This window comes from Histoplasma capsulatum, assembly GCF_000150115.1.
Source record: "Histoplasma capsulatum G186AR genomic scaffold supercont2.13, whole genome shotgun sequence".
Taxonomy (NCBI): Eukaryota; Fungi; Ascomycota; class Eurotiomycetes; order Onygenales; family Ajellomycetaceae; genus Histoplasma; species Histoplasma capsulatum.
This window is the reverse complement of record NW_025544813.1, coordinates 550,837-577,892: the sequence shown is the minus strand read 5'-3', so window position 1 is coordinate 577,892 and position 27,056 is coordinate 550,837. Positions and strand designations below refer to the sequence as shown.

Here is a 27,056-nt window from a genome sequence, read left to right as displayed (position 1 = left end):
AGTTTCCAACAAAAGAAACAAAACGAAATAAAAATAAAAGAGATGAAAAAAAGAATTTTTTTTTTTTTTTTTAAAAAAAACAACGCTTAAAGGAAACGAGAAAAAATTATAGTAAGTGTATATCAATAAAATAATAGATAAAGCTAACGCTTAACTAAAGGCCTTTTGAAGAAAAAATAGGTAGAAAACAGTAGAGGAAATTAAGAGGAAAGCAAAATGGGTTTAAGACAGAGAAACGTAATCATTAGAATTGAGCGTACATAAGTAGGTAGTAAACAAGATAATTGGAGGGGAATGGATAGGAAACTGGATAGAATAAATGGAATGGAGATGAAGAAGTAAATGGCCTCATATAAAACGTTTTCCCTTACAGCCAAAAACCGCTATACAACAAGAGAGACAAAAATTGGACAAAATATAATTCCACTCGGCTCAAGGTATTTGTGGTTGGATCACGGGCAGGAAGGTGTATGTGAAATCGTTTCGCGGCTCGGGGTAGTAGGCCGTAGCGAGCTAGTAGTGGGGTAAGGAGGCTGAGAGTTGGGGAGGGAGGGAGAGGGGGGAAAATGGGTTTGGAGGTGGCCGATAGATGGAAGGGTGGAACGGAAATGTCATCGTTGATACCTGGGTAGTAGCTCTGGAGATGCCAGTGGCTGTGCCAAATCTTCCTCAGTGAGCATCGGTGCCGACGGCGCAGGCCGATCTTCTTCGCTAATTGAGGGACCGGATGCAACGTTTCCGGCTGTTGAATGGCCTCGTTCAAGTTCTGGAGCACTAGCTTGGGCGAGAAGGCGTTGCCTTTCGAGCTCTTGTTTATCATCCTGGGGAGTCTTAGGGGAAGGAAAGCCCATATCAACATTGGGTCGAGGGCTAGGCGTTATGGTATCTATTGATGGGGCCGAGGCTGGAGAGACACAGTCAGGATATTGCGATGCGAAGCGGCTGGTAGGGATTCTATAACTATTGTCGACTTCAAAAAAAGTAGGGGCAGATGGAGCAAAGGCTGTGGTTGCCGCGGACGGTTCATTTTCCACACCGTCGTCATCCGCTGGACTGCTGGGGAGAAGAGTTTCCTCAGCTCTCCGTAGTCGGGTTTTCTCATCAACCGCTTCTTGGGGAAGCGCAGGAGGGATGAATTGAGGAGGAGGATATGGTGAGAAGTTATCTTGTGGATGACCTTGCCACAAGCTTACTTCGTTGTGGTCGTAACCGTTTTCATAAGTATAATCGTGCTCATCATATCGGTGTGCATAAGGGTGATGGTGATCAATTTCAGTAACGGTATCAGGTTGGACAACTTGAGGGGTAAAGGGATGGGAGTCCACAACGGGGTTCGTTTCCGATGTTTGCGGGTGGTGGCCTTTGCCGGAATCCTTCGTACCTATCACAACTTCGAAAACGCAGGCAACCACACTCTTTTCTCGTCGTACTGTATCCGTGTCAAGTATATTGTTTCCACAAGGAGACATCGGGTTACGCCCTTTTTCCGACAGAGTTAGTATTTGGCCATTTGGGCTATAGTTATAGCTGCTTGAGCCCGTCACCATATTCAAACGCGGAATAAAACGGTCTTGGCCCGCTAACTTCCCACGCAAGTCCATTACCACTTCGAGATAGTATCGGAAACTAATCATGCCACCAGGCACATGCGTTATAGTTGGGAAAGTATCCTCTGGGATCCTGATAGACGTTTTTACGGTCGCCGTCAGGGTGACTGGGTCCACGATCAAAGGGGCAAAGATTTGGGTCAGGTCTTTCCTGAAGACGCTACTTGACCTTGTGGCCCCGAAGGATAGGCCACCCAACCCGGTACGAGACTTTGGATAATAGTCTTCGAATACCGGCTTCTTGCCTTTTTCAGTATAACCCACTGGAATTGCAGGGTGGTAATCTATCCTCCCTTGTCTATAGAGGGTGATAATAATGCCATTAGGGCTTCGGATAGGTTTCGTATGCTGTATTGTGATCTTCACTGGCAGGACGTCACCGGGAACGCCTCCCGGCCGCGACAGCTCCGTTGTGGCTGTAATGGTCCTTTCTGCGGAGGGAGTATTCGAGCTCAGAGAGTCATCGTTCGCGAGGCTCACACTTTTAGCGGAATTGGGTTCGCTGATTATTTGGAAGCTCTGCGTGCTGTTGCTCATGCAGCTCGAATTGCTCAGTTCGCTGGGTACGGGACTGAGCGGCGGTTTATTTTCAATTCCATTGGCCACGGGCTCAGCAACAGTCGAGCTGTGCGTAATCTGCTCCCGAGACGCGGATTTCGTCTTCGACCGCGCCTTGGATCTTCTTATTATTGGTTCAAGAGAGATAATGCGGGCTTTGGGAACAGGCAACGGTGCAACGTCAATGGTTTCTAGGAGCATAATTCGTTTGTCGCAGGAAATGGTTGGAGATATAGTTGTAGGTCGTGTTAGAGTGGATGTTAGCATATAAGATATGGTGCCACGTTCAAACTAAAGGCCGCGTCAGTATATCCATGCGCAGAGCTCACAACGACCCTCCAAAAGGAAATGCGCAATATTTTCTAAAGAACAGTCAATGTACGTTTACATACCGTAATGCTGCTGGGCAATCGACAAGCTGGAAATACCATTTCAAACTGGAACTTGTATATTCCCTCAACTAGGCGACCATCTCCACACAGGACAACTTCGTCCTCGAAGAGCGTAGCAAATCCGTTGCCCAAGTATTCGCCATTCCTTTTCCCACGGCCCGGACCAAGAAAGCCAGACGCATCCGACACATCGCCCGGCGCAACTGTAGTTTTGTAGACCTTCACATAGCCATGCAGGCAAAGCACCAGATGAGTGATGCGGATCGGCTTCACGACTTTCAAGACCACGCAACCCTTCACTAACTCGCCAGAAAAGTATGTCTTGTATGGTTCATCCAACTGTATATAGAATTCAGAAACGTTCCGAGTTCTGTTGCTGAAGCGATCGGTAAACTTGGATACCAGGGAGCGGTTTCGAGCCGACGGAGGAGAGGAGGATCGGGGAACGGGATCAAACGACATGGCAGATCAACTGGATATCGTCTCCATACACACAGTGGCTCGCATTAGTATTCGACGACGGACGTCACAGAAGGAAAAAGGGAGGATGCAGAGGGGAGGGCTCGACGTCTTGTTGTAATGAGGGTTTTCCGGGGGCAGTCGCTGGCACGCGCCACGCTTCCACGCTTTCGGATTGCGCGGTACAAGGAGAGGCTGAGCGGGTGCCGTCGTCAATTCTGACGACGCCGAAAGCGGGAGGGTTGAGGAGGGCGAGACTCCCGCTAGTGAGAGCAAAGTGAGTGGACGTGAAAGCGGGCGGTGATCGTGGTTCACTTGTCAGGCGTCGGAGGAGCGACAGGAGAGAAGGCGATGTCGGGTAACAACAGTCATGGTCCCGGGAAAACAGAGCATTTGCAGAGGCCCCGAGGATGGCTCACTCAGAAAGAACAAAAGGCATCTCATGGGACCGGCCGCTTTGCATGTTGCAGGGAAAAGGACCAGTCGTGGTGATTGTGGTGGGCGAAGGAGGGGGAGAGTGGTGGTGGTGGTGGTGGTTGGTGGTGGCTCAGGGACGGTATCCAACAACAAGTCTTGCGGGCTAAAGCGTAACACTTGGGTCCAGGTCTGGAGGAGGGGATTATCCAAAGCTAATCATTCTTCAATTTACTCTGTATTCCACTGCACCGTTACCACGGCTGGGGGCTATCCATTGTTGCTTCAGCTGTGCTACACTTCGGTCTCTTCTAGACTCTCCTATGTACTGTTTACCCACTACTTTCAACGGGATACTCCATGTTAATTTGCTTTCGTTTGTTATGCACTACCATGTACTCTCTCCTTTTCGTCTTCCCGCAGCCACCGAGACGCCAACAGTCTAGGGAGCAGCAGCCCGTCGGACTCCGAGAGGCAGGCGCACATGCATTGTTCAGCAGCTGCGCAACCCGGCGATGGAGCGGATATCTGGCCAGACAAAGGTTTCCGAGGCGGCGGTTCAAGTCAAGCTTTTGCCAATGTGAAAAGCTTGGGAGTCTTGTTGATCAGATCGACAATCGGGCTCTCCCAGTGAGTCTAGTCCCTCAAATGTGTGTGATATATAACATGTTTATTTGAATAAAGAGTAAGTATCCCAAGAGAATTTGGAGACACCAATTATTTAACGAAATGCATCTGCCTGTCTCCATTCTCACCCAGGGGTGAGAATGAGAAAAAGAAGGCATGCCGAATCACCAGTTTATCCAACGATTTCTCCTTCGCTCGTGTTAGCTGCCGCCTGACGGCCAGGAAGAAGCCCAACCCTTGAAACCATGACCCCCCACCGGGCTACCACTGGCTACACGAGTAATGTTCGAACCCCAAAGATAGCCGAACGCCCTTGTCTCACGAGAGCATCTGAGAACTTTACGGGCTCACAGGATCGCAACCATGCGAGGATTTGAACTAACTAACGAACTAACTAGGGGTTATTTGGGGTTATTTGGGGAGGGTTCTGGGTGGCGTTATAACCCATGTTACTAGGTATGCTGGCTCAAGCCGTGCGTTAACCACAAATTACATGGACAGCCAATCATACGTAGTGTTAAGCTTAATCATGTGCTTTAGTTATCATTTCTCTACCAATCAGAACTGCTGAATCATGATAAGATTTTACTTAGTCATCCAGTCAGATTCTGTTGGAGGGATTGGATTGGGTGATTCGTACCCTCAATTCCACCATGGCGCTGGTGGTGATTGAGCTCTTTTGCCCGAGTGGCCTAATAGATTGCGCATTGTTATGTGTCTCAACAAAGAGAATTTGACCATTTTTACTCATTTTTTTGACCACGTTGAATCCTTATTTCGGCCATGCTATAGAGAAGTCTTTGTATATTATTGACCGTTATCTACAGAGAAATCGAACTATTTTTGATCATTCTATCAGGAGATTTGTTCCTTACGGAGTCCTCCGCTAACTCCCAAGATAATATGCCAAGCAGAATCCCCCAAAATAACCGAGTTACACCGATGGGTTTCGCCGAAAGGCCCGTACGGATAACTGAGCTATCCAAGGGGTTCATGTTATAACAGGGATAACGCGCTCCCTTGATCACTCATAATAATTACCATAGTAAGTGAGCGCGACTGGACTTTCTCAATCAAGTGCAGTGGCCAATTTAAGCTTCGGACACCGAAGCGCCGTCACAAGCTTCGCGGAACATGCATTCTTGGCGACGACAACAAGCATTTTTTTCAGCTATCAGCCAAGCGGGGCGAGCGGATGGACAGGGGACTTGAATCCGGGTCAAAATTTCTGAGCGTGGTTTCAGCCAACATTTTATTCTGAACTTTGAACGCTGGTGGGGCCTGATTGAAACTGACCAGTGCCATGCTCAGTCAGGTACAGTGACGAGTTTGTGCTCATTTATGTTTGAGAAGTCGAGGAAGGTAAATGCACATATACTGTCAAGGCATAGATAAATTGACGTCTGCAGAGGGCTGAGTAAAACGCAATGATAGTTACAGCGGTCGAGTATCATCTTTGGGCAAAAGCTGGATGATGTTAAGAGAAAAAAAAAAGTTATTTCGGCCCCTGTTGAACTCTCCAACCCTGTTTGACGAGACGCTGGAAGATGCTGGACCATGCTCAGAAAGGTCGAACAGCGTTCAGCTCTCACCCTAACATGATCGAGTTGCTATTTTTAAGGTGCTTGATAGCTCCTGTTATTGCAGGAATCCAGATTTTGTCGCGGGTGAAATAAACTCAATAACGTTATTTTCATCCATGAAACCAAGTAGGCGTCCTTATGACGACGAAAACACCTTTTCTCTCTCCTCTCTACCTCTCTTTCTTCTTTTTTTTTTTGTTGTGTTGTCGTTGCTGCTGTTGGTTGGTTCTAGGGTCGAGCTACTGCTATACCTAAAGAATGGCATGGTATCATCTCGTCTCAATTGAGCAAGATAAAAAAGTCACCAGTTGGTGGAGTTGTCAAAACCTTCAAAACATCAGCTACGCCGTATCTAGCACTCACTACCCGTCGTTACCAATTTGAGTTCAACAACAATCGGGTACGATTTTGAGCTCTATACTGCGGATGTGTCCAAATTGAAATTGACTTGTCACCGACATCATCAGAGTCAACAGAAGCCGCCTCTCTACTCATTTAGAACCGAACATGTTGCTGGTGATATTTCTTTTTTCGAAGCTGTCGTCATTATCGATTTTAAAACGGTTAAGCTTCCAGGCTTTTGAGGGTAGCTATATTGATGAAACCATGGGAGAAATGGGGGCCCGATTGCGTTGACAGACTTCTAATGCCTCCAGAAGTGAATATTTCCCCCCTTTCTACAATTTCAACCATGTAGTTGATATCTGCATTAGATTCATTCCTCCTCTCTTTAAGCACAGAAGTACGGATTCAGAATTCAGATTCAACTACATAATAATGATTCTGAGGTTGACCATTGGTTTTAAAGGAAGGGAGTCCAGTTTACGTTACGGATCCAAATGAAGCACCAATTAGAGTTAAACCCGGCCGCCAGAGAAGCTGGTATCCCATATATCATACCTGTGCTGTGAAATGGGGCGTGGCAAGTGCGCATACCCCAGATATCCATCCATGGGCGATTACCGGTGATTTACCCCCTGAAGCTATATTGGGTGAATGACGTCATTTGAGAGCATCAGTGTTCAGATTTTCGGCCAGAAAAACTTTCAGCGTCATTCAAACTCTCATAGCATTCTCCCCGTTTAGTCGTGTGCTCTTAGGGCGTTGTTCATTAAATACTATGTTTCTCAAACACCAACCCTCCAATCTAATTCCTCCAGAGTTGGTTGCAAATGTATCAATAATGTTGACAGTGAGTGTGTTTTAGAAAGCAGGAGATTGGCTTGGCAAGGTTTAATCTGCTTCCGAATTTCTTGGCAGAGGTCCGAACCTTGTAACCCCTTCCCCAACACTTGATAACCTCTATCGAATTAAGGAGACGACGAATGTCGCTTAACATCAAGGCAAGCGCAGCAATGCATCAGTCACCCGCGTCAGATATCGCCGCCGCCCTTCAGGATGGCAAAACACACCTTCTCCTGGCCGCAAGCGGCTCGGTCGCCACCATCAAATTACCACATATTATCACCGCGTTGACGAACTACCCCGACCTCTCGATCCGCGTCATCCTTACCAAATCGGCAACTCACTTCCTCGGTGGCCAGTCTGCGGAACAGCCAACAGTGGCTTCTCTAGCCCTGCTCCCGAATGTCGATTCGGTCCACCAGGATGAGGACGAATGGCTTGAGCCTTGGACTCGGAACGCCAATATACTTCATATAGAGCTGCGCCGTTGGGCGCATATGTTGGTAGTCGCTCCTATGTCGGCCAATCTATTGGCCAAGGTGACGGGGGGAATCTGCGACGATCTCCTTACGAACGTCATTCGGGCCTGGGAGATTGACCCTCGAAATCCTACGAGGCGGTTAATTATCGTCGCGCCGTCAATGAATACTATGATGTGGACCCATCCGTTGACGGCGAAGCAACTGGCTATCCTCAACGATGAGTGGAAGTGGTTTGAGGTCCTTCCACCGCAGACAAAAACATTGGCATGTGGTGACACTGGGCAGGGAGCTATGCGAGATTGGAAAGAGATCGTCGATGTTATTGAGAATCGACTTGCTGTCATTGATTTTGACTTGTGAATCTAGCCCCGGGCGAAAACATACCGAATATACACCCCTGGCATCAGCTTGATAACTTGCTTTCTAGTGTTGAATCTACGTTGTTGGTGCAATATAATCATTTGAACGCTTGCTTTCTAGGCCGGCTTTTTGTAATGGGTCAGTTTTACTCCTTACGGACCAGAGCTTCAGCATATAGGACGTCATCATGTGTTTCTGACCTTTGAACCGGCGAGGTCATGGCCACCCGAAAATGGGTTAGCTCTTTAAAATGAAAAACGGTTCTCATATTGCAGGGCAGGCCAACTTGAATTTAGGTACCGGAGGCGCCCACTGCATTATTTGAAGCATTCGACGGTCTACTTTTTGAGCTTGAGGGCTAAAAAAAACAATCCTGGATGGAGATTATATTATCTCAAATTTGTTATTCCATGGAATACTCAAACACATAACCTCGTCTAGATTTCGTCCACTGTGGATGGTATACTGCACAATTACATATAGAATGTGCCTCAAGGGGCCGGAGTCGCCCAAAACGGTTACCGAATCGGGATGGGCGGCTTGGGCCCCGCTAAACCTGAACTGAAGATCATTCCATGCCGTTTTCACTTGAACGAATTACAGCGGCGGCGTCACATTCCCAGCCAGACCACTGCTACGGACTACTCTCCCCAGTGGGCTCGCTGGGCTCCGCAGCGACCTTTTGTATATACTGAGTTATGCCCGAGGGATTCTAAGAAAGTCGAAAAGAATAGAGAAGGAAAGATCTATCATCTTGTCCCGTTGTTAGAAACTATAAATAACAACATGGACTCCCAGGTCCTTTCCATTCTCACCGGAAAAATCAACTTGTCCTTAGCCCTACTCTTCTCCGCACCCTTTCATTCCATGGCATACCTAGACCTCCAACGAAAGAAAAATGCATGACAGGGGAAGCCCATGGTCGAAAGTTTTACCTCTCCTACGCTAAACGTCGAGAGTTGCACCTTGCAAATGGATCGACGCTATCATATTATGCCCCTAATACCAATGTATCTGCTGCTTCATTGCGGGGCAAATGAAATAGGAATTTTTCATTCTTGGAGGCAACCTCCTGTTGATCCAGAATGAGCACATGCTTACGATAAGCAGATACTGTTCAGAGTCCTCATCGGAGCCTGATGATCTCCTACCGGCCATCTCTGCTGACGATGTCAAGTCCTAGTTTGACTGGATCAATGAAAGTTTCAAGGGTTCCATTAAAGCTCACGACACACTAATCAACTTTTGGGGGAACCTGAAGAGACTCTATTATATCAAGAATTACAAGGAGATTGAGTCTAACATGAGGAGGGACTACATCAATGTATGTGTTTTTTGCCCCATAAGATTCAAACAAAGTCCTATCCCAGAGCGGCAGTACATGAACTAGATCAGCAGGGAGATGGGCTTTGGAGGGCTTCCATTACCCAAAGCCACAGCAAATTCCATTGATCTCTTGCAACTTTTGGTCACCCACTTTGTTCACTGTGATTTGACGTTTGCGGATGAGAAGCAAATACCCTATCATCTGGTTGGTCTTAGATGTCGAGTACCTCTGCCTGCAGGGCGGTATCATTGTTTGACACACGACATACCGTGAACCCTCGCCCGGACGGCATGCTCTCCTCCCGTCCCAGTAAGGAGGTAAAATTTGTCCGACTTCTGGTTCGATGGCGGTGACGAAAGTAGAGCCCACATGGCGGGGAGCTATCGACAACTACGAGGTCGTTCCAGTCATTAGGTGAAACGACGACCAGAGAACTTTCCCCGATCACTGTCACTGGAAAGTGTGACCCTCTCCAGTGCCAATCCTGCCTGTCGAATCCGAGCTCAATCCCTGCCGATCGCGAAACAAAAGTGCAAATTCTTCATCCATTAAATGTAACTATAACAATAAGGGAGCCATCAGTGTTTCGCCGGAATGCATGGCGCAGCACTGCGCCAATTTGCATGGCTTGCATTGCAATTGTATATACTGACTGCCAGCGTACATCATCACAAATGTACTTGTGCCAACCGCTGAGCTCCATGTAGCCGGTTGCCAAAAAAAGCGACTCCAGTTCCTTGCCGAAAGGTAGTACTTTAGCTAAGGACCAATTAGCAATACCAGTGATCTCAAAAGTTTTCTCATTGACTAGGATATTGATTTGGGAAAAGTCATTGTGTGCGAGGGCTTGTCAGTATGTCTGGGACTGTAACTGCTGTCGAGCCACCAGAGATTTTGTGGGCATTGTCGTCGCATTTTGATTGAGTTGGAGATTCACGGGCCTCAAAGAACCTGCCGGTCGCTTGCTGGGCCCACGAATGTTCCGACATGATTTGAGAATGCTCTGCTGCGTACCTGGAGTGGTGCCAGAAGAAACAGACGGACAACCAAACCGGAGAGGCATTGTCGTCTTTAATGGTGGAAATTAAGTCGAGCTTGAACGGAAATCATGAACGGGGTCTCCCTCTACGAAAGACAGAAAGGGAAAATTCAATGCTAATACTACTCTGAGGCCGCCATCATATCATCTCGTCACCCATGACGCCATTGTCATCGTGGTGCTACCAATCACTGGTTGGCCCGATCTCGATTTTGTACCAGAGGGATGCAATCCTCAAACGGGGCAATTCTGGTACACTTCTTTCATAGCTATTAATTCAAATGAGGCTGTTTACTACGGCAAGCTTGAAATCCCTAAACCCAGGATCACGTTTGACCTAGTTGCTCATTCTCTCGAACCTGTCCCTGATGAAGTTTTTCCAAAGTGGCCAGATTCTGGAATGGAACTCACGCAAACGATGGTGCCAACCACTGTTGAGGTTTACGTCAAGCGACCAGCTCTGGGACTTTACGAAACGTTGAATAACCACAACCAACAGCATCAACTTCCGAAAATGTTCTTAGCAGAGGTACAAGTGATGGAAGCATTGTCCCGACACCAGCACCCGAACATCATCCGCTACTATGGCTGTCGGGTTGTGCGTAGCCGCATTACTGGGCTCATCGTGGAAGGACATGCCTACACCTTGTGCACTTATCTCAACGAGGGGATTGGGAAGATTGACGAAAGCTTATTCATGAATGCTCTCGAGTCACCTATTCACCATCTACATGGGCCTGCGATGACTTTACACCCGCGAACATTCTGGTGAACTGAGACGACATGCCCGTTCTGATTGATTTTGGAGGCTGCCAACTTATTGGTACGCCATTGAAATACATTCGGGGGACCAAAGGATGGATTGGTGGTGACATCAAGGACTATGCTATCTCAGACAAACAACACGATATCGCTGCCTTTGCAAAGATCGGTGTATGGTTGGACGAGGTGGGGCTCATAATTGTCTCTTCTCCTCTTTCAACTCCTATTATATTGCTCCGTATGAACAACTAAGGCCCATGATCAACTGGATACATAAGTAAATGGTCAAATCGAATCAAAACAATCATCAATACATAGCCAGTAATTTATTGTTATTATATTGATGGAAGGGGTGGTCCGAGCGGGCCTTTCGAATCTATTTTTCTCCACCATCGAGTTTCCTCTCCTAGCGACGCTTCGTTGTTGACGAAGAACACCTCGATTCTCCCTCCCGCACTATTAGTTCCCGGTTATCCAGTTGCTCCCCATCTGGGAATGGACTCATAGAAAATCACGTGTGAACCGTAATGGTATAATCACCTAAGAATGACATGCGAATACTCAGTGACCAAATTGAACAGAGAGTTCAAACTTGAGCATATTTCAAAAATTGCAGTCATTTTTGGACCCCCATTCAACCTATATATCACGCATCTAACTAACTACTGCCTGCAGGCCAGGCGCTATATCATAGAAGAATATACAAACAATTAAAAAGCATTAATCTGGAAACAGTAGCAATGATTGGCTACCATCATGACACATGATTTAAGGACAGAAGAAGGAGATTGCTATAGTATAGTGCACTCAGATCAACTTCATCTATCATTATATTAGTAGTGATGCTGCCTGTCTCAGTCTTATATCATGTCTATAATATCCTGCCTTCTCCCCCTGACCCACTTATATTGCTAGAGAACCATACTAGTATCATTGCTAGATATTATTGTCAGATCTTGATATCAGACATAGACGGGCAGGCAGACAGATGAGTGAATGAGTGGGAGGGAGTAATCTGTATATCTCTCCAACATAGCACAGGATTTCCATACAAGCGCTCTCAACATCATTTCATAATATAATATCTCAATAAAGCTACATCAAAGTCGTTGTGACAGCAGTGCCTGCGCTCGAGACATCATTCTTAGTTTTGGCTTTGATCAGATGCATATCTCCACGACGCGGGAAGGGAGGTCTGACTACTACCTGCATCCAGAGTGTCGCATGTTGGCCATTGGGGTAAACGTGGGAATATGCGCTGTTCTCCTGGCTTCCGTCCGGGTTTAGAAGTGCAATAGATAGGGAGAAGAAAGGTTATTTTCCGCTTCGCCTGCTCAAAATTTTGAACATTCAGACGTGAATGGTCCACGCCTTACAAAGAGGTTGGAGAACCGGAATATTTTCATTTCCTGGTCTGTTTAAACAATATCCTCGATGAAAATAATGACTTGAAAATCGAAGTAATCTTGATTGTACTCTTGATAATTCTCCCTATTATTCGCGCGATATCGTTGAAAACCTGCAGCACTCCTTCGCAAGCAGACATACGGTGCATTAAAATTGTAATTCCCTTAATCCTTCCCCTTCCACATACTCTTGACCATAGCACTCCCTCTTCACAGACTCTATAATCTCTCTATCTCCCCCTGCCAACTTCGCAAGAAACTGTTCTAGCACGTAAATATTATCCGTCCACATCTCCGCTTCCTCCTTCCACTTCTGAATATCTGCCTCCTTCATCTCAATCCCACCACCACCAGCTCCACCATTTAAGTAACTCTCTTCCTCCGCCCTCAAACTAGCCATCTCTGCCTCCCGCTCCGCTTTTTTCATCACCAACTTCTCCCTATCCCTATCCTCATCCCCTCTACGGTCCCCGATTTCAGCAAGAGCTGCCTTCTTTCTCTCCTCCAGCTCCACCACAACTCTCTCCAGTTTCTCGAGTTCTTTCACCAGGCCACGCTTAACCTTCTCTCTCTCCTTCTGCTCTTCCCCCGCCCATGCCCAGTACCAATTGCCACTTCCGATTTTTTCAACGTGCAATTTTCCATCGTCCGCCAGGGCTTGGATGTAGTCCTTGACCTGCATGCCATTTATGGACGCGACAGAGGGGAGACATTTCTCGAGATCTTTGAGCGTGTGGCATGTCTGCGATGCGCGGAGGTAGTCAAGTATTAACTGTTGTTTGGCCGCTGAGGGGAGTGATTTTGAAGGCGCCTGGACAGCGATTAGAATAACCGGTACACACAGGGAGAAATACAAAGGGAAAAAGTACAGAAATGCAAAACCCAATATATAAGAGCATTTGTTGAGATCTGTAAGGGGCTGAGGGGCTTAATACCATGATTGCTTGCAAGACAGCGCGAGATACAACCGTAGGGGACGGATGAAACCTTTCGACTCAAAGCAGGTATCAGGCTCTGGAGAGTCGAAATCTTTTTTATTGTGAAAACTTAGAATTGTGTAGTACCAGGCAAATCTAAAGAATCCTTGCTTCACTCTTATAGTTGATCAGTCTCTCAAGAGGCAGCGAATGATGTTCCCCTTTTCGGAAACGGCGAGTCTCCCAGAACCGAACGCTGAATGTTCAGGTGTCTAAATCAACAGAACCCATTACCCCCACGTTCATTTCATATTATTTCAAAGCTATACAGCTACATATCAGGCAATTGTGTAGACATAGCGAAACTCTTAGGAGTGAAGGTGGGCTTCTGCATGTTCGTCTATGGAGCGCCACGCTCACATTCACCCCGAGACGAGGAAAACAGCCACCCATTATTACATTAAAAGCTCGAAGGGCCGGCAAAACATTAGAAAATGGTCTAAGAAGCGAAGAGAATTGAAAGGGGGAAGGTCTCCTTTCGATATTCAAACATGAGCTCGTATACTCGTACCATATTCGCCGTCGCCCAGGTGCAAAAGAAAACGACATCATGGGTATCTAAGTTTCCTAGAAAGAAGATCACGAGAAACACATGGGCATAGCCGTTTTAGACTATATGTGGTGGAAGCTGGAATCGAAAAAAGAAGAAAAGAGAGAGGAAATCCAGAACTTGTTTGCGTCACCAGGAATTGAACAAGCATTATGAGGATGAGGACGAGAGAAAGGCACGCACGCAAACGGAGGAAGTAACTCTCGACAGAACATCCTGTAACTTGGTTGCTACAAATAATATAACCAATCCCGATGTCGGGAACCTCTAATAGCAACATAGTTCTTTTGAAACAGTCGACACGCAAATACAGATAATGATCAAAAAGTGAAAAGCACCGTCGTGGTGTAACCAACTCAAGCTAGAGACGGAACATTTTATCGAAAGGAATATTCTCGCAAGAACTTGGGAGCTGAACCCCCAACACATCCTCGAAATAAAACGGACGTTTCCCTTCTTAGTGAAATAATAATGGTTCCCAAAAGCATAAAGAATGGGAGCCATATGTAACCGTTGTGGCAGATTCTGAATTTACAGAATATTCTTTGAAGAGATGAAGGCACCGGTACCCATTGACTGCACAACAGTATCGGGGATTCGGGTATGTCGAGGACCTAAAATCGCAACTCCCGGTCTCGCAAGGGTAGTTTGGTCGTATGCTATTTGGCGATTGTGGTTCAAACTCCACCCAAACACACAGTAGTCGTAGAAATAAGCCAAGTTATCCTCATGTTTTGTCACTATATGAATATAGTCGGAGCCTTTAACTGGAGTTATATTGGAGAGATGGGTGAGAGAGGCGAAAATTATATGGCACGGGAAGTAGCGGAGACCATAAGCAAACGACCCGTGAGGATGTCAAGTTGTTGTAACTGCAGAAGAACGGGAGCAGAAGCTGAGCTGGTTCCAACAACTCGGGTGGTTTTTGAAGTTATACCAGACATGACCCAGTGTACGCAGTGAATCGATACCCAGGGTGCCATCACGAAAACCGATCAGAGACACAGTCCACGAAAGGTGGGACTTAGTATCCATGGGGCAGCTAGCTTAAATCCACGCAAAAATGGCAAAGAATATTCCATTTAGCAATGGTAGCTTACAGCGCAAAATTAAGGCCCTCGATCAGCCCTCCATCGTGAAAAGTTTAAGTTGACCATCCCGAAAATTGTGACCAAGAATACCGAGTACTTTCTGGCATATGGAATGGTCCACCAAGCAGTTTCTATTCGGGTTCCGTGGAGCGGTCCAAATCAGCTCTGCGGCGTCTTTTCGTTCTAGTTTTTCGTGGCCTGGCGAACTTTTCTCCCCTGATTGCGCTACGACTTGCCACAGTAATCCGCTTGCGACCACAGCTCGCGGAGGAAGGATGAGTAAAGTGTTCTTCAGGATCAGTTATCTCCTCCCCTTCAACAAACACCATATCACCGGTTTCGCCCAGTGATTCATTGGCGGCTTCTTCAAGGAGTATCCCTAATGCAATCAGTGCCGTTTCATCCATACTCTGCCAATCTGCATGCCCTTGATCAAGAGTCGCATTTGCATAGAAATCGGAGGCGTAAGTGTGAATAGCTTTCAGAATATCGGAATCCGGTAATCGTTGGTCAGGTGCGAGACGCTCATTGGCGAAGTAGATGTCATTCTCTGCGTATCTCACTGGCGCATTCACACGGCGGAAAAGAACTTCCTCCGGTGTAACAGGAACGGATGAGATAGAAGCCACAAGGTTCTGGTTGAGAAGTATTCGAGGACGGAATCCAGAGGAAGAAACACGACCTGGACGTCATTAGATAGAAATAGCGAACATTTTTCGGGGACATTGCTAAATACCAGCTGCGGCATCATAGACATTCGCTTGTCGCCTTGGGCAGGGTAGCAAGTCACGCAGAGATTCCGTCTTGAGCAGATCATCTCGAGCAGGGTGGCTCATGGCAAGAAATCTGCTAGAGACATATCTCTTGAATCAAACCTTCGACATGACCATGGATGTTGTGCGCTCTTTGTTGCATTTTGCTCTCCGCCAATTTAAATTATAATTCACGGGCCGATTTTTCCCCGACCATTGACTTCCTATGACATAACTAACGACGTTTATTCTGTGGGACGTCTGAGTGGTTGTATTAGCTGGGGCATAAAGGAGCAGCCTAGGACCAACAATTTCAACTTCTCAGCGACGAAGATGATAAAAGCGTATTCATGTCTGCAAAATCTCTGATGAATGAATTCGTACCTGCTGAATAGATCCCAAGGATCTATCAGCCCGTCTGCTTTCCATGTGGCTCACAATGCCCACCTCATCCGGTCAATTGAGCCTGCGCCTGGTATCAAGTTCTCCAGCCACCCCACAACGCCAGAGCTAAACCAGGGAGAAAGAAAGTCTACGGAAGATGGCTGGAAGGATGAGGAGAAAGACGAGTCTCGGGCTCACAAAGCAGGCGTTAATGTGCTGACGATCGATCAATATGAAAAGCGCTTGTATGTATAACCCAGCAGAAAATCATTTTACGGCCAAAGGTCTTGCTAAGGACAAGGAATACAGTATGGTATCTGGTGGCGCGGATGCGTCCGTCCATCTCTGGGATTTGGAGACTCGTGGATCTGAGTCAAGCTATCTTTACAAATCCATTGCTTCGGTGACAAAGTAAATCCATTGTCTTAAATCCCGTCCATATCTTTTTTTTTTATCAGACAATCTCATCGCCCATTTAGATCAATGAGCCCAGCGGCGCATACACATGCATTGACTTCTATTTCAATTTATCCCTTCGACCCGACTCCGTCGACTATATTGACGACTTCCCACGACACCACTTTGAAACTATCTTCGCTTCAAGCTCCTGCGATTATCCCAGTTTATACATTTTCGCTGCACTCCACTCCGTACTCACATTCGTTTTCATCGCATCCGTCGTCGCTCCTTCTGGCCGCTGTAGGAACCTCGGATAAAGCAGTGAGACTGCTCGACCTTCGTTCTGGGCTGGCCACCCACGCATTACCGGGACATAGCTCCGCTATTCTCTCCGTTTCCTGGGCCCCCCATCATGAATATCTGCTCGCGTCTGCGTCCCATGACAACCGGGTCATCCTCTTCGACGTCCGCCGCGGGGGCCACAACTCTGCTCTAGCTTCGCTGGACATGGACGACGCAGTCGGCGTGGTCGCGCCGCACGACGCACCGCCGTCGTTCGCCTGCCGGAATCCATATGCGCCCGACGCCCGTGCGCATAACGGGGCGGTGACGGGCGTGCGATGGACGTCCAGTGGCAGCCACATAATCACTTCCGGACACGACGCGCGCATTCGAGTCTGGGACGCTTCCACGGGGGCAAATTCGCTGGTCCATTTCGGCCCGCGCGTCCGCAACAGCGCCTCACTGCATCTCGCTGAGAGGGCACCGCTTGTTTTACCGAGCGATGTCACAGGTGCGGGGCATGCAACGCTTCTTTGGCCCAACTGCGGCGACCAGGACGACACAGGGGAAGTATTCGTTTTCGCGCTTCGGGATGGTGCATTCATCAAGCGCCTTCGTGTGCCCGGCGTACCGGGCTCACGGCAGAGGATGCGAGGAAGGCCCACGGCGCTCAGCGCGGCGCCCATAAATGGCCTTGCATGGCGCGGGAACGGAGCATCGGGCGAGGGCATGGAGCTATTTTCTGCCCACGGAGATGGGACGATCAGGGCCTGGGTCTCCAGAACGTCGGATGAGGCGCATGAGATCGCGGAGAATGAGGAGGAGATGGAGGAACGGAAGAGGAAACGGGATGTTCTCGATGCGGTGTATCGCGGCCTGATGAACCGGAAAGTCACTTTCACTTGATGCTACTGGTTATGTGCTACCAATTCTCTAACCTAGCAAGCCTCTCACTAAATATAAGGTAAGGTCGGGGCTTATACCGTGCTTCTGAGCTTGATAACTGGATCAGGAGGTAGTGCCACTATTGCAGGTTAAGATATATTGTAAAGAGATATCTAGAATGACTAGCAATAACTACAGCAGCAGTCTAAAGTAAACAAGATGAATACTAAGTTAGACTGGCCAGTGGGACCATGAATTACATATTTGGTTTGGTTTGGCTTGGTCCCAGTCCATTTCTTGATGTGATTTTCAGTGAAACTGAGATTAAAATGAGAGTGTAAAAGGACCAAAATTTTTCAGAAATGGAGTATAAAAGAACCAGATTTGAGCCTAATATAACCAGAATGAAACTAACAAATCTTGATATTCCATGTAAAGTGACTGACTATGAAAAATAAAAATGTGATCTGAAACTGATCATGATTCTGACTCAAGTTTGATTCTGTTCTGAAGATTATGTTATAAATGTATGTGTGTGCAATTGATAACTAAGTTAATGATTAGTTATTGATAATACTTATAAACTCATTTATACTATATACAATCTCAGTCAATTTTTTTCTTCACTGTATCATTGAAAGAGTATTTCATTGCAATATAATTCTTATCAATAGTTTCTTTTTCTTTTCTATACTTAATCATCATCAATTTCTTCACAGTTTCTTCTTGCAACTTTTTTTTTTCCAATCTGAGAACCTGTTGTTTCAGGCAATTCCCACCACTTTTTCAACCCGACCCGCGAAAATAATGACACTAGTATAGAGCTGTATATATTCATATAGCTGACACTGTTTAGACTTATATAACTCTGAATAGAGTCACTGAACAGACTCTAAGAGGGTAAATAGATGACAAGAGATTGATTGTATAAGTTTACTATTGACACATTTTAATCAATCACACTATTATTAGGAATAGTGTCTAGTCTGTTGATAATATCTATTGTAGATAGATTATATAAATTGCATAGACAGTATAGACAGTTCAATCTGCAACTATAAGAGCATTTAATCAATCAATGACATATCTATTACAGAATTCATTTTAATATCTACATGCATATATATATATATATATATAGAAAATTTCGAAAAAAATAAAAAATAAAAATAAAACAAAACAAAACAAAACAAAACGCCAATCAAGCGCCCGCCGTTCCCATCCATTTCCCATTCCATTCCCACTCTGCCAGCCCATTGCGCCATTACCCATGCAAAATTTAAAAATTATACCGCCCGGAGAGAAACATTTATGCAAAAAAAAAAAAAAAAGAAAAAGAAAAAGAAAAGAAACTTAAAAAAGCCAACTTTCTGAAAACAAATAAAAGTAGTGGGTATCTTGGAAACAAAGCATAGATAGATATTAGATAAATAAATAAGTAGATGAAAAAAATGAGATTCCGCTCTGAAAAGATGGGATTGGTTGGTTGATGTGTCGAACACGGGGTTTTTATTATTTTTTTTTTCTTCCTTTTCAAATAATCTAGAGATAAACTCGAGATCTCCCACATTCTTATAAGTAAAGAGTGTATTGTATTTTTTTTTTCTTTTTCTTTTTTTTTTTTTTGCTTCTTCCGTGTGCTTCGATAGGAAAAATTCTATCTATATCAGCAAGAAATCCCAGTTGTTTTGCTTCATAACATCACGCCAGTGGATGTTTGCAAGGGGGTTGGGGGCGGGTTTCTGGTGGCTGTGCTCATCACCTGAGGCGGTGGTAGCAGATGACAGGCTTCCGCCCGGGGTTGTCGAGGCAGACACCGGAGTCGGGAGGAACGACACGTCTGAAACAGCAGCCACCACCACGACGTCGGCCTGGCGCCAGGCCTCGCGCAGCAGACAGGCCATGCGACCGAAGCTGCCGTTCCCGCCGGCGGGGCCAAGCATCTCGACGCGGCGTTCGAACATGGAACGGAATGGGCTGGTCTGAGTGGAGAAGGCGCCGCAGATGAGGAATGGCCAGACAAGGGAGCGGTCGAAGCCGTCCGCACCGCCGGGGATCAGGTTTACCAGGTCCGCAAAGTCGGAGATCAGGCGCATGGTTCCGACTTGGGTGCGATGGAAGCCCGGGACAAGGCTGCAGAGGTACACGCGGGCGGCGAGGCGGTAAAGCGCGGTCATGTTCTGTGAGAGCTGGCATGGTTGGAGGACACCAGTGTCGTTCGTTGGATATGCGAGGGATCCTGGTGGTGGCTCGGTGCGGTCGAGCTGATGGGCGAGGGCGGTGACGTGCGAGCAAAGCTGGAGGTCGTCGATGCAACCTTCGATCTTCAGCGCGTCGAGGCAGGAGATCTCGGAGATCAGATACATCACGCGGTCCTCGCAGCCCATCAGATCATATAGCCCGGAAGAGGAGCCGGCCAGGAGCTTGGTGCGGTAGAGGTGTGCGCATTGCGGTGTCTTTCCCAGCATCGTTGAACCCAGGATGTCGATCCAAGCAACCAGAGTCATGTCGAATGGTGCGGGGATACTGTGGTTGTCCGCGTCGAGCAGCATTTGCGGAAGGCCAAGCCTAGCGATCAGTTCCGTGACGGGCTGGAAGTGCGAGTGCCATGGGATATCGAGCAGCACATCATTCGGGCAGCCAACGGTGCATGGGAATAGGATCATGGCCAGTATCGCGTCCAGGATCTGGAGATTGTCTGTGTCGTGCGTCAGAGCCTCGTTGAGCTCCTTCACCGCCTCCCCGCGATGGTTGAGGATGGCGTTATCAAACCGATCGCCATTGCCGCACTCAGTAGCCTTGAGATGCATGGCTGCGATACTCAGGCAACAGTGCAAGTAAGGCTTGTTGGCCTGCAAGGCGGGTAAGATACGTGATTGCACGATACCGTGCTGTCTCGTCTCCAGAACGGGAAAAACAAGTGGAATGATGTGCTCGAAGAAATGCTCCAAAAGGTGACGGTCGCCATCGTCAAGATTGAACATATCGGCGATGGTGGGCTCGGGTGGCAGGTTGAAGAAGCCGAAATCGCTCGCTTCCGGTGAGCTGAAGGATTCCTTGCAACTTTCGAAATACTCCTTCTGAACCCAATCATCACCCGGGAACGTTGGTAGGGTGGCATGCGACAACGGTGGCTGGAAAGTGCTGAACGTGGAGATGGAAGAATCTCGCCGGGTGGGAATGTCATTGACGTATAACTGTCGCTCCGTCTTGATGTCGATTTCGTATGGCGGTGCCGTTCCGTAGAAGGCGGCGGCCTCGAAATGGGGAGTCTGGAGTTGGGATCCGAAGGGGTCAAACGGATCATGCGACGGGAAGGGAAAATCGTGCAACTCATGCTCCAGGGAGAAGTGCGATTCGGCCGACGGGGCGCGAGTTCCATCCAAGCCATCCGAATAGGTGTCTATCGTTGGGGCGGAATGTGTCAGGCTGGGGGCGGAATGGGCGCAGCTGTTTGCGCGGGCACTGGCACTCGCGCACGCTTTCTCATTGAGCTTGGTCTTCTTGATGATGTCCTTGATCAATTCCTTTTGGATGCGCCGTTGCTCGTTGTTCCCCCACCATACGGGCCGCTTGTATTCGCATTTCAGCTTCAGGTTCTTGCATGCTTTGCAGATCATCTTTCCCTCGTCGCACTTCTTCCTTCGCAGACGACAGGTGAAGCACCCTAATCCAAGAGAGTATATAAGTATTGGGATTATATATTTCTTTCCAGGGTGAATTTGGGCAAACATACCTAATCTGGAGCGTCGATGGGTCTTCTCAGCCATCTTCGGGGGGGAGGAGGAGGAGGAGGAGGAGGAGGAGGAGGAGGAGGAGTCTCCCGCAGGCCTGGCCGAGGATTTGGAAGTGGCCTTGCGTGAGTTCTTGAGGACCTTCCCGGCCGGGGTTGACGCGGAGGAAACCATGTTTGCGGGAGCAGTAGGCACCTGTGCCTTTGCCAGGGGGGCGATTGTGGTGTAGGACATTATTATTAACAAACACTACTAGTAGTAACCAACAACAATAAAACAACAAGAGACAAGATCCTGCTTGTCTGGGTTCCCGACCTGAGCAGGAGCTGTGGTTGAGTAAGGCAGATAGAGAGAGAGAGAGACAGCGAGATATCAAATCTCAAATTAGGCGAGGCTCAGTTGTATAAACCAGGGTAGGTAGTCCGACAGCGGCAGGCGACGGAGATCGGATTGCTTCGAATACTGATGTATATATATTAGGAGTTGTATACAGCAAGGAATGGCGTAAAGCTTGGCCAGCAGGCTTTGTGAAGGAGAGAGGGCGTATCTGTCGGATTAGGTAAGAGGAGGAGTGAAGACGAGGAAGGATGATAGATCGAATGATCGGATGGTAGAACCGAAGATGGACAGGTAGACAGATATAGTCGAGGAAGAGAAGAGAAGAATATCCAGCAATTCGATGCCGCGCGCTGCCGTCTCGCAAGAAGCACTCTGAAGCTCTGAAGCTCTGAAGCTCTTTGCAGCATCCAGGGCGGCCCGCGTTATAAGAATCATAAGAATCCCTCGGCGGAGATCGATCCCGCCAAAAAGCCAAAAAGGGCGGTTTCTATTTTTGACCGTCCTCGGTGGATCAGATGCACGATGGCGCCACAACGGGACTAGGCTCACTTGAGGGACTGGGAAAACCTCGGGACGGAGCCTAATTGGGGGAGTGGGCAGGCTGCGAGAGAGAAACAATCCTCGGCCATTGGACAGACCATCGTGCCTGGCCTCCATTTTTTTGCGGGCTGCTCTAAAAAAAAAACCATGCAGGCCATACCCGCTTAGGCAGGAAGCAGAGGGTCGGCGGGAGTTGCTCGAACGCTGCTGGTCCGTTGAGTGGTCCGTGGGTGGTCAGTGGTGAGGGTGATGAGGGAGGGGGGTTGGGCATGGCCGGCGATAGGCTGGATGGCGTGCAGTCCGGGCAAGGGAACTCAGTTAGCTGCACCTAAAAATTGATTGATCTCTGCAGACTCGGCTAGCGCAGTGGCACGACAGGGCACACATCCACAGAAGTTCCCGATTGTTCACAGAATGGTTCTCTCAGAAGGGGGGAAATCATCCATGGACCCGCGGCGTACGACTGTTTTGCTGCTATTTCGAGCCCCGGAGACACTACCTGTAAGTAACAATGAGCACCCTGCTGTTTGATTGTGCTTATCCAGGTATTGCACTGTACTCGTGCCTGCTGAGAGGAAACATGCGTATTATGGTGATGTACCATTTTTCCCCCGTGTTCCCCCAATGGCCCACATAGGAAAGTTACTCTGTGCTCCGTAATTCCTGCAGAGAACAGCAGATGTACTGTAAGGAGTACCATAGTTGCTTGCCATGCTGATTGGCACATCAGTCCTGCTAGTTTTTCAATAGTGGGAGAGATAGGACACATCGGATAACAACGGCAGTTGTGTGTCTGGTGTAAACGAGATTGCGAAGGGCAGCTTCCACCTCCCAACCAGCCACTCGAGAGCACAACACGGCCATGGCCAATGTATCCTCCCAGGCCAGTGAGAGGTTTGTAGGGCGTCATACAAGAAGTAATACATCACGGGGGGAGTGGAACATTGATGATGGCGTCATTTGCTTCCGATGAATAATGTAACCACAGGTGTACCGTCAGTCAGCCGGCGTACCTGGGTAATATTTCCTGTCTGTCCACGGGGTAACTCAGGGAGAGCAGGTGAGGGGAGAAAGAATGGCCATGGTTGGCGTGGTTGGCGTGGTTGGCATCTCGCTGTTGAGGGGCCATTGTGGACGTCCCTCGTTGGCGCTCGATTCGATCGGCGAGCTCGAGCCAAATCCCGTGTTGTGCAGCAGGGAGGGCCAGCGGGCAAGGGGATTGGGTGCTTGCGGAGAACCTGCAGCCTTGGCACAATTGCGCCAGCAACGCCGCATGGGCGAATCAGAGCCCGGCATCAGTCAGAAGTTCGCAGTGAGCGACATACGTCGGCGGGACTTGGCGCTGCTGGCAGCGAACGCCTGTCCACATCGGGGTTAGCGGAAAGTCAGTGCGTGTGGGGCGGGCTAGCAAGGGATCTTATTGTCTGATTGGCCCACATGATGTTTGTCACGGTGGATCCGGGTGGGGCTCCGACACAGTTGCCGCATCTCCACTTTTGGCCCGCAAACCCTAATGCCTCCTCGCCGCGAATCAAAGGAAGCATTGCTGTATTTGTTCGGAGCTTCCCTATTTAGCAGCAGATTTAACCGCCCAACCGTGGATGGGGATGACCTGACGGACACAACTGGACACTGGACAGGCTAGTAGCAGTCCTCAGGTAGATCTCACCATCTCCACGCCCCACTGAGCCAATCATTGTGCGATGCTGCATCTTCCTCTATCACAATCACGATTTACTCACTAGATTCGACTAGTACGACAAAGGATTCGGGGAATCATTAGTGGTCAGTCACTCACTCACTCAGTCACTCCCTAATCTTCCCAACACTGGCGAAATTAGCCCCAACATCTCCAGATTGCTTCGTTTTCTATTAATAAATTTACCCCTCTTTCCGGGCCAATGCGTACAATGCGTACTTGCACGGAGAACCTTCCCCCTCGGAGTATCCCCTTGGCCGATCTGCCATTGAAGACATAACTAGCAACAATCTCCTTTTGTGCGGTGGGGAGCTTCTTCCGGTCCAGTCCCAGGTACGTTTTTGATCCGATCAGATCAACTGTCTCGTGGATGGGCCAGGGCGAGGCCAACAGTGTGTTCGCCTTTCTCCCGCCCTACAAAGATCTACCTCTTCCAACCAGAGATTATCATTAACTATCATTATTATTATCATTATTACGAACCCGAACGATGAAGCCCCATATTTAATAATTCAATGGTGATACCAAAGTCCCAGCGGCAAAAAGCAACCAATCCCCTTTTTAAGCTGCTCAATGGAATGGTACCTCCATAGTTAGTAATATATGTATATTTATATATATATATAAATCTTCTATCCTCCTCCCATCTTTCCTTTCCTTCCGTCGTTCATGCTCGTACCAGTTCGGATTTCGCCCCTCCTCGTCACACGAACTGCATACATCCGTATATGAGGGGCCCTCCCCCATGTATATATATCCTTCATCCAACCTCCCAGCCACCTTCCTCGCTCTCTCTAGTACCTACCAGCCAAGAAGGCGTGATGAGTGATGAGTAATGAATCAAAGGAACAGAGCAAAACAAAAAAAAAAAAAAAAAAAAAAAAACCATTTCTATTGACCAGAGTTTTAGTCAGCTAACAATTCTTCCTCGTCGTCGTCCTCGTCTCCCGTTTTTGATACATACGTAATATGATACGATAGTTATCCTGCTCAATCATTCAATCATCCGGTCCAACCAGCTACCAGCCGGATGCACTTCCCGTTACATATGCACGTATGTGTACAGTACCTCCCTAGATAGGGCAGGCTAGATAGGGCTAGGGCGGGCCTACCTGCCCTGCCCCTGCCCTCCTACATCCTACATCCCCCGCTATCCTCCTCGGTCTATCTATCGCGCTCTCTCTCTCTCTTTCTGTGTGTGTGTGGGTCTGTTTACTTGTTTTATCCGGTGATAGATATCGAGAGAAACTCGATAAGATAACACACATCGCTGCTAACCCCGCTAGCCCGCTAAACCCCCGCTGCGACCTCTTGCTTGTTAAAAAAAACACCTTCGATCTCGATACATGAATACGAATTCCGCTCTTCTGCTGCATAAGCCGAATTGTGTCTCTCCCAACCAACCAAACCTCGCCGCGCCATGGATTGTTGGTTGGTATGGGTATGGGAGGGGGCCGTACGATATTTTTCCGAACAAGTGCGGGAAGGCAAGGTAGGGAGGGAGGTGAGGAAGAGTAGAATCGAAGAGTTAAGGCACATTGGCCAATTTTTTTCTTCCATACTAACAAACTCATGTTAAGGTACTACAGCGTAGCTATGACTCGACTAAATTGCTGTGATGGGTTTTTTGACTAGTTTACCTCGTCAAGTGACTAACTTTGCTTTGCCTTGCCTTGCCTTGCTTTCGTGATGGGATCTATCTTCCCTTCTTCGGCGAACTTGTTGGAGCAGCAAAATCAAAAAAGACAAAAAAAAAATTAAACTAAATTAAATTCCCCGCTCCGTACTTGGGCGGGGGAGGGGTGGGGGTGGGAGAGGGGGGATAACTAACTTATGTGATATGATGCTACTACTATTCTTAACTATGGACAGGAGGAGATAGGTAATATCAAGCCTCCATTGTCCCCTGGTCCGCGCCCGCGCATTAGCTAAGTTGCTGGTAACTAGTTAGTTACCCAGCGTAGTTAGTTAACTATGGAATGCGCGAGTGTGTGTGAGATGACATTGGACAAGGGCTTGCTTTGCTTTGGTAAGCCCGGCGTTGGATATCACAGTTACATTTTTGGTTAACTTGAACCTTATTCGGTGGTTTTTTTTTACCTTTTTTTTTTTTTTTCCACGTTTATGATGTAGAAATCGGGTTTTGCGATGTGATGGATCCTACTATATAGTATGTATGATTGTTGGATAAATGGTGGTGGTGCGGTTGCAGGGCAAGACTGGGATAGTGGAAGAATGGAGTGGGTGGAGGGAACAGAACAAGGGACGAAGGGAATGGAGATGCTTCTGAGGATTTCTTATGATTATATAGTACTATTTTCGTTCCTTTCGAGATGTTTTCAGCCTAGGTTATGAGGACTTCTGGTTGTTTAAGAGATTTGAATTTGTGATAGGCGATTTTTTGCTAGCGGATTTTGCTGTTCTTTTTTCCCCGTTTCATGACTGTGACAATTGGAATATGTACATGTACAGTACATAGTAGCCCATCGCCTAATGTAGCCTGAAAAGAAGGTACTGTACATAAAAGAAAAAAAATTCTGCGGTTTTGATTTCTACTATTGTTTTATGGATTTTTTCTGTACCTCCTCTTTTCAGAAAGAAATATATGAAAATCAAAAGCTTGTTGACAATCTCTTAAAAAAAAAAAAAAAAAAAAAAAAAAAAAACCCTGCTTCAAATGCCAACTAAACCTCCTACGAGCCCAAGGTCTTGATTTCCATTAATAGGGCTTGTATTGTATATTTGCAACGGCTGTGGTTCATCAGAGAGCAAGTGAATCATTCAAACTATCAAAAGATTATACATAAATACATTTTAGGCGTGGGCAAATTCCAGCGTGTAACATCTAAAAATCAGAGAGGGGCATATACTCTCATATTTCATACATACCAATTGACATATATAACTTTGAGCCTAGTTTGGGGGTATCAATGGTATTCTAAGCTTCTTTACATGGTGTTCTTCATGGAGCTAGGCAAACATATCACCAAACAATCAAGAATGATTCCAGTCTCATATGATGATTCTATACTCTCTTTTGTACCTGCACTACTCTCTATGGTATTCATTTCAAATTTTGAGTGGATAGCTGAATTTCTCAGAATTCCATTTGTTGGCCGCCTAGAGAGTCCAATGTAGGGTACTTCCGAGTTTCCCTGGCTACGCACGCGATCTTCAGAGCTGCCGATAGTACTACATATCTCTCCTATCTAAATTTTCAGCT

The 27,056-nt window shown here is 47.4% G+C and overlaps 10 protein-coding genes across 10 annotated transcripts; 4 read left to right on the top strand and 6 right to left on the bottom strand.

Annotated features, from left to right (window-relative positions):
* Positions 1 to 100: 100 nt before the first annotated feature.
* HCBG_08152 (pH-response regulator protein PalF) lies at positions 101 to 3,019 on the bottom strand (the record flags this gene model as incomplete). Its single annotated transcript, XM_045435201.1, has 2 exons — positions 101 to 2,456; positions 2,558 to 3,019. 2 exons carry the CDS (start codon positions 3,017 to 3,019, stop codon positions 612 to 614), a joined length of 2,307 nt encoding a protein of 768 aa, XP_045284507.1.
* A 3,946-nt stretch (positions 3,020 to 6,965) lies between these two features.
* Positions 6,966 to 7,667, top strand: HCBG_08151 (phosphopantothenoylcysteine decarboxylase; the record flags this gene model as incomplete). The annotated part of the gene is made up of 1 exon (XM_045435200.1): positions 6,966 to 7,667. One exon carries the CDS (start codon positions 6,966 to 6,968, stop codon positions 7,665 to 7,667), a length of 702 nt encoding a protein of 233 aa, XP_045284506.1.
* A 991-nt stretch (positions 7,668 to 8,658) lies between these two features.
* On the bottom strand, positions 8,659 to 9,983 carry HCBG_08150 (uncharacterized protein; the record flags this gene model as incomplete). Its single annotated transcript, XM_045435199.1, has 5 exons — positions 8,659 to 8,739; positions 8,769 to 8,825; positions 9,263 to 9,533; positions 9,675 to 9,753; positions 9,881 to 9,983. The coding sequence occupies 5 exons, from the start codon at positions 9,981 to 9,983 to the stop codon at positions 8,659 to 8,661; spliced, it is 591 nt and encodes a 196-aa protein (XP_045284505.1).
* A 468-nt stretch (positions 9,984 to 10,451) lies between these two features.
* HCBG_08149 (uncharacterized protein) lies at positions 10,452 to 10,805 on the top strand (the record flags this gene model as incomplete). The annotated part of the gene is made up of 1 exon (XM_045435198.1): positions 10,452 to 10,805. The coding sequence occupies one exon, from the start codon at positions 10,452 to 10,454 to the stop codon at positions 10,803 to 10,805; it is 354 nt and encodes a 117-aa protein (XP_045284504.1).
* A 1,544-nt stretch (positions 10,806 to 12,349) lies between these two features.
* On the bottom strand, positions 12,350 to 13,409 carry HCBG_08148 (uncharacterized protein; the record flags this gene model as incomplete). Its single annotated transcript, XM_045435197.1, has 2 exons — positions 12,350 to 13,012; positions 13,401 to 13,409. The coding sequence occupies 2 exons, from the start codon at positions 13,407 to 13,409 to the stop codon at positions 12,350 to 12,352; spliced, it is 672 nt and encodes a 223-aa protein (XP_045284503.1).
* Positions 13,410 to 13,636: 227 nt separating this feature from the next.
* Positions 13,637 to 15,718, bottom strand: HCBG_08147 (uncharacterized protein; the record flags this gene model as incomplete). Its single annotated transcript, XM_045435196.1, has 2 exons — positions 13,637 to 15,501; positions 15,556 to 15,718. The coding sequence occupies 2 exons, from the start codon at positions 15,653 to 15,655 to the stop codon at positions 14,951 to 14,953; spliced, it is 651 nt and encodes a 216-aa protein (XP_045284502.1).
* Positions 15,719 to 15,927: 209 nt separating this feature from the next.
* On the top strand, positions 15,928 to 17,545 carry HCBG_08146 (WD domain-containing protein; the record flags this gene model as incomplete). Its single annotated transcript, XM_045435195.1, has 3 exons — positions 15,928 to 16,200; positions 16,265 to 16,366; positions 16,435 to 17,545. The coding sequence occupies 3 exons, from the start codon at positions 15,944 to 15,946 to the stop codon at positions 17,540 to 17,542; spliced, it is 1,467 nt and encodes a 488-aa protein (XP_045284501.1).
* Positions 17,546 to 19,182: 1,637 nt separating this feature from the next.
* On the bottom strand, positions 19,183 to 21,489 carry HCBG_08145 (uncharacterized protein; the record flags this gene model as incomplete). Its single annotated transcript, XM_045435194.1, has 2 exons — positions 19,183 to 21,188; positions 21,258 to 21,489. The coding sequence occupies 2 exons, from the start codon at positions 21,487 to 21,489 to the stop codon at positions 19,183 to 19,185; spliced, it is 2,238 nt and encodes a 745-aa protein (XP_045284500.1).
* Positions 21,490 to 21,810: 321 nt separating this feature from the next.
* On the bottom strand, positions 21,811 to 22,251 carry HCBG_08144 (uncharacterized protein; the record flags this gene model as incomplete). Its single annotated transcript, XM_045435193.1, has 1 exon — positions 21,811 to 22,251. The coding sequence occupies one exon, from the start codon at positions 22,249 to 22,251 to the stop codon at positions 21,811 to 21,813; it is 441 nt and encodes a 146-aa protein (XP_045284499.1).
* A 745-nt stretch (positions 22,252 to 22,996) lies between these two features.
* On the top strand, positions 22,997 to 23,562 carry HCBG_08143 (uncharacterized protein; the record flags this gene model as incomplete). The annotated part of the gene is made up of 2 exons (XM_045435192.1): positions 22,997 to 23,021; positions 23,123 to 23,562. 2 exons carry the CDS (start codon positions 22,997 to 22,999, stop codon positions 23,560 to 23,562), a joined length of 465 nt encoding a protein of 154 aa, XP_045284498.1.
* Positions 23,563 to 27,056: the final 3,494 nt, after the last annotated feature.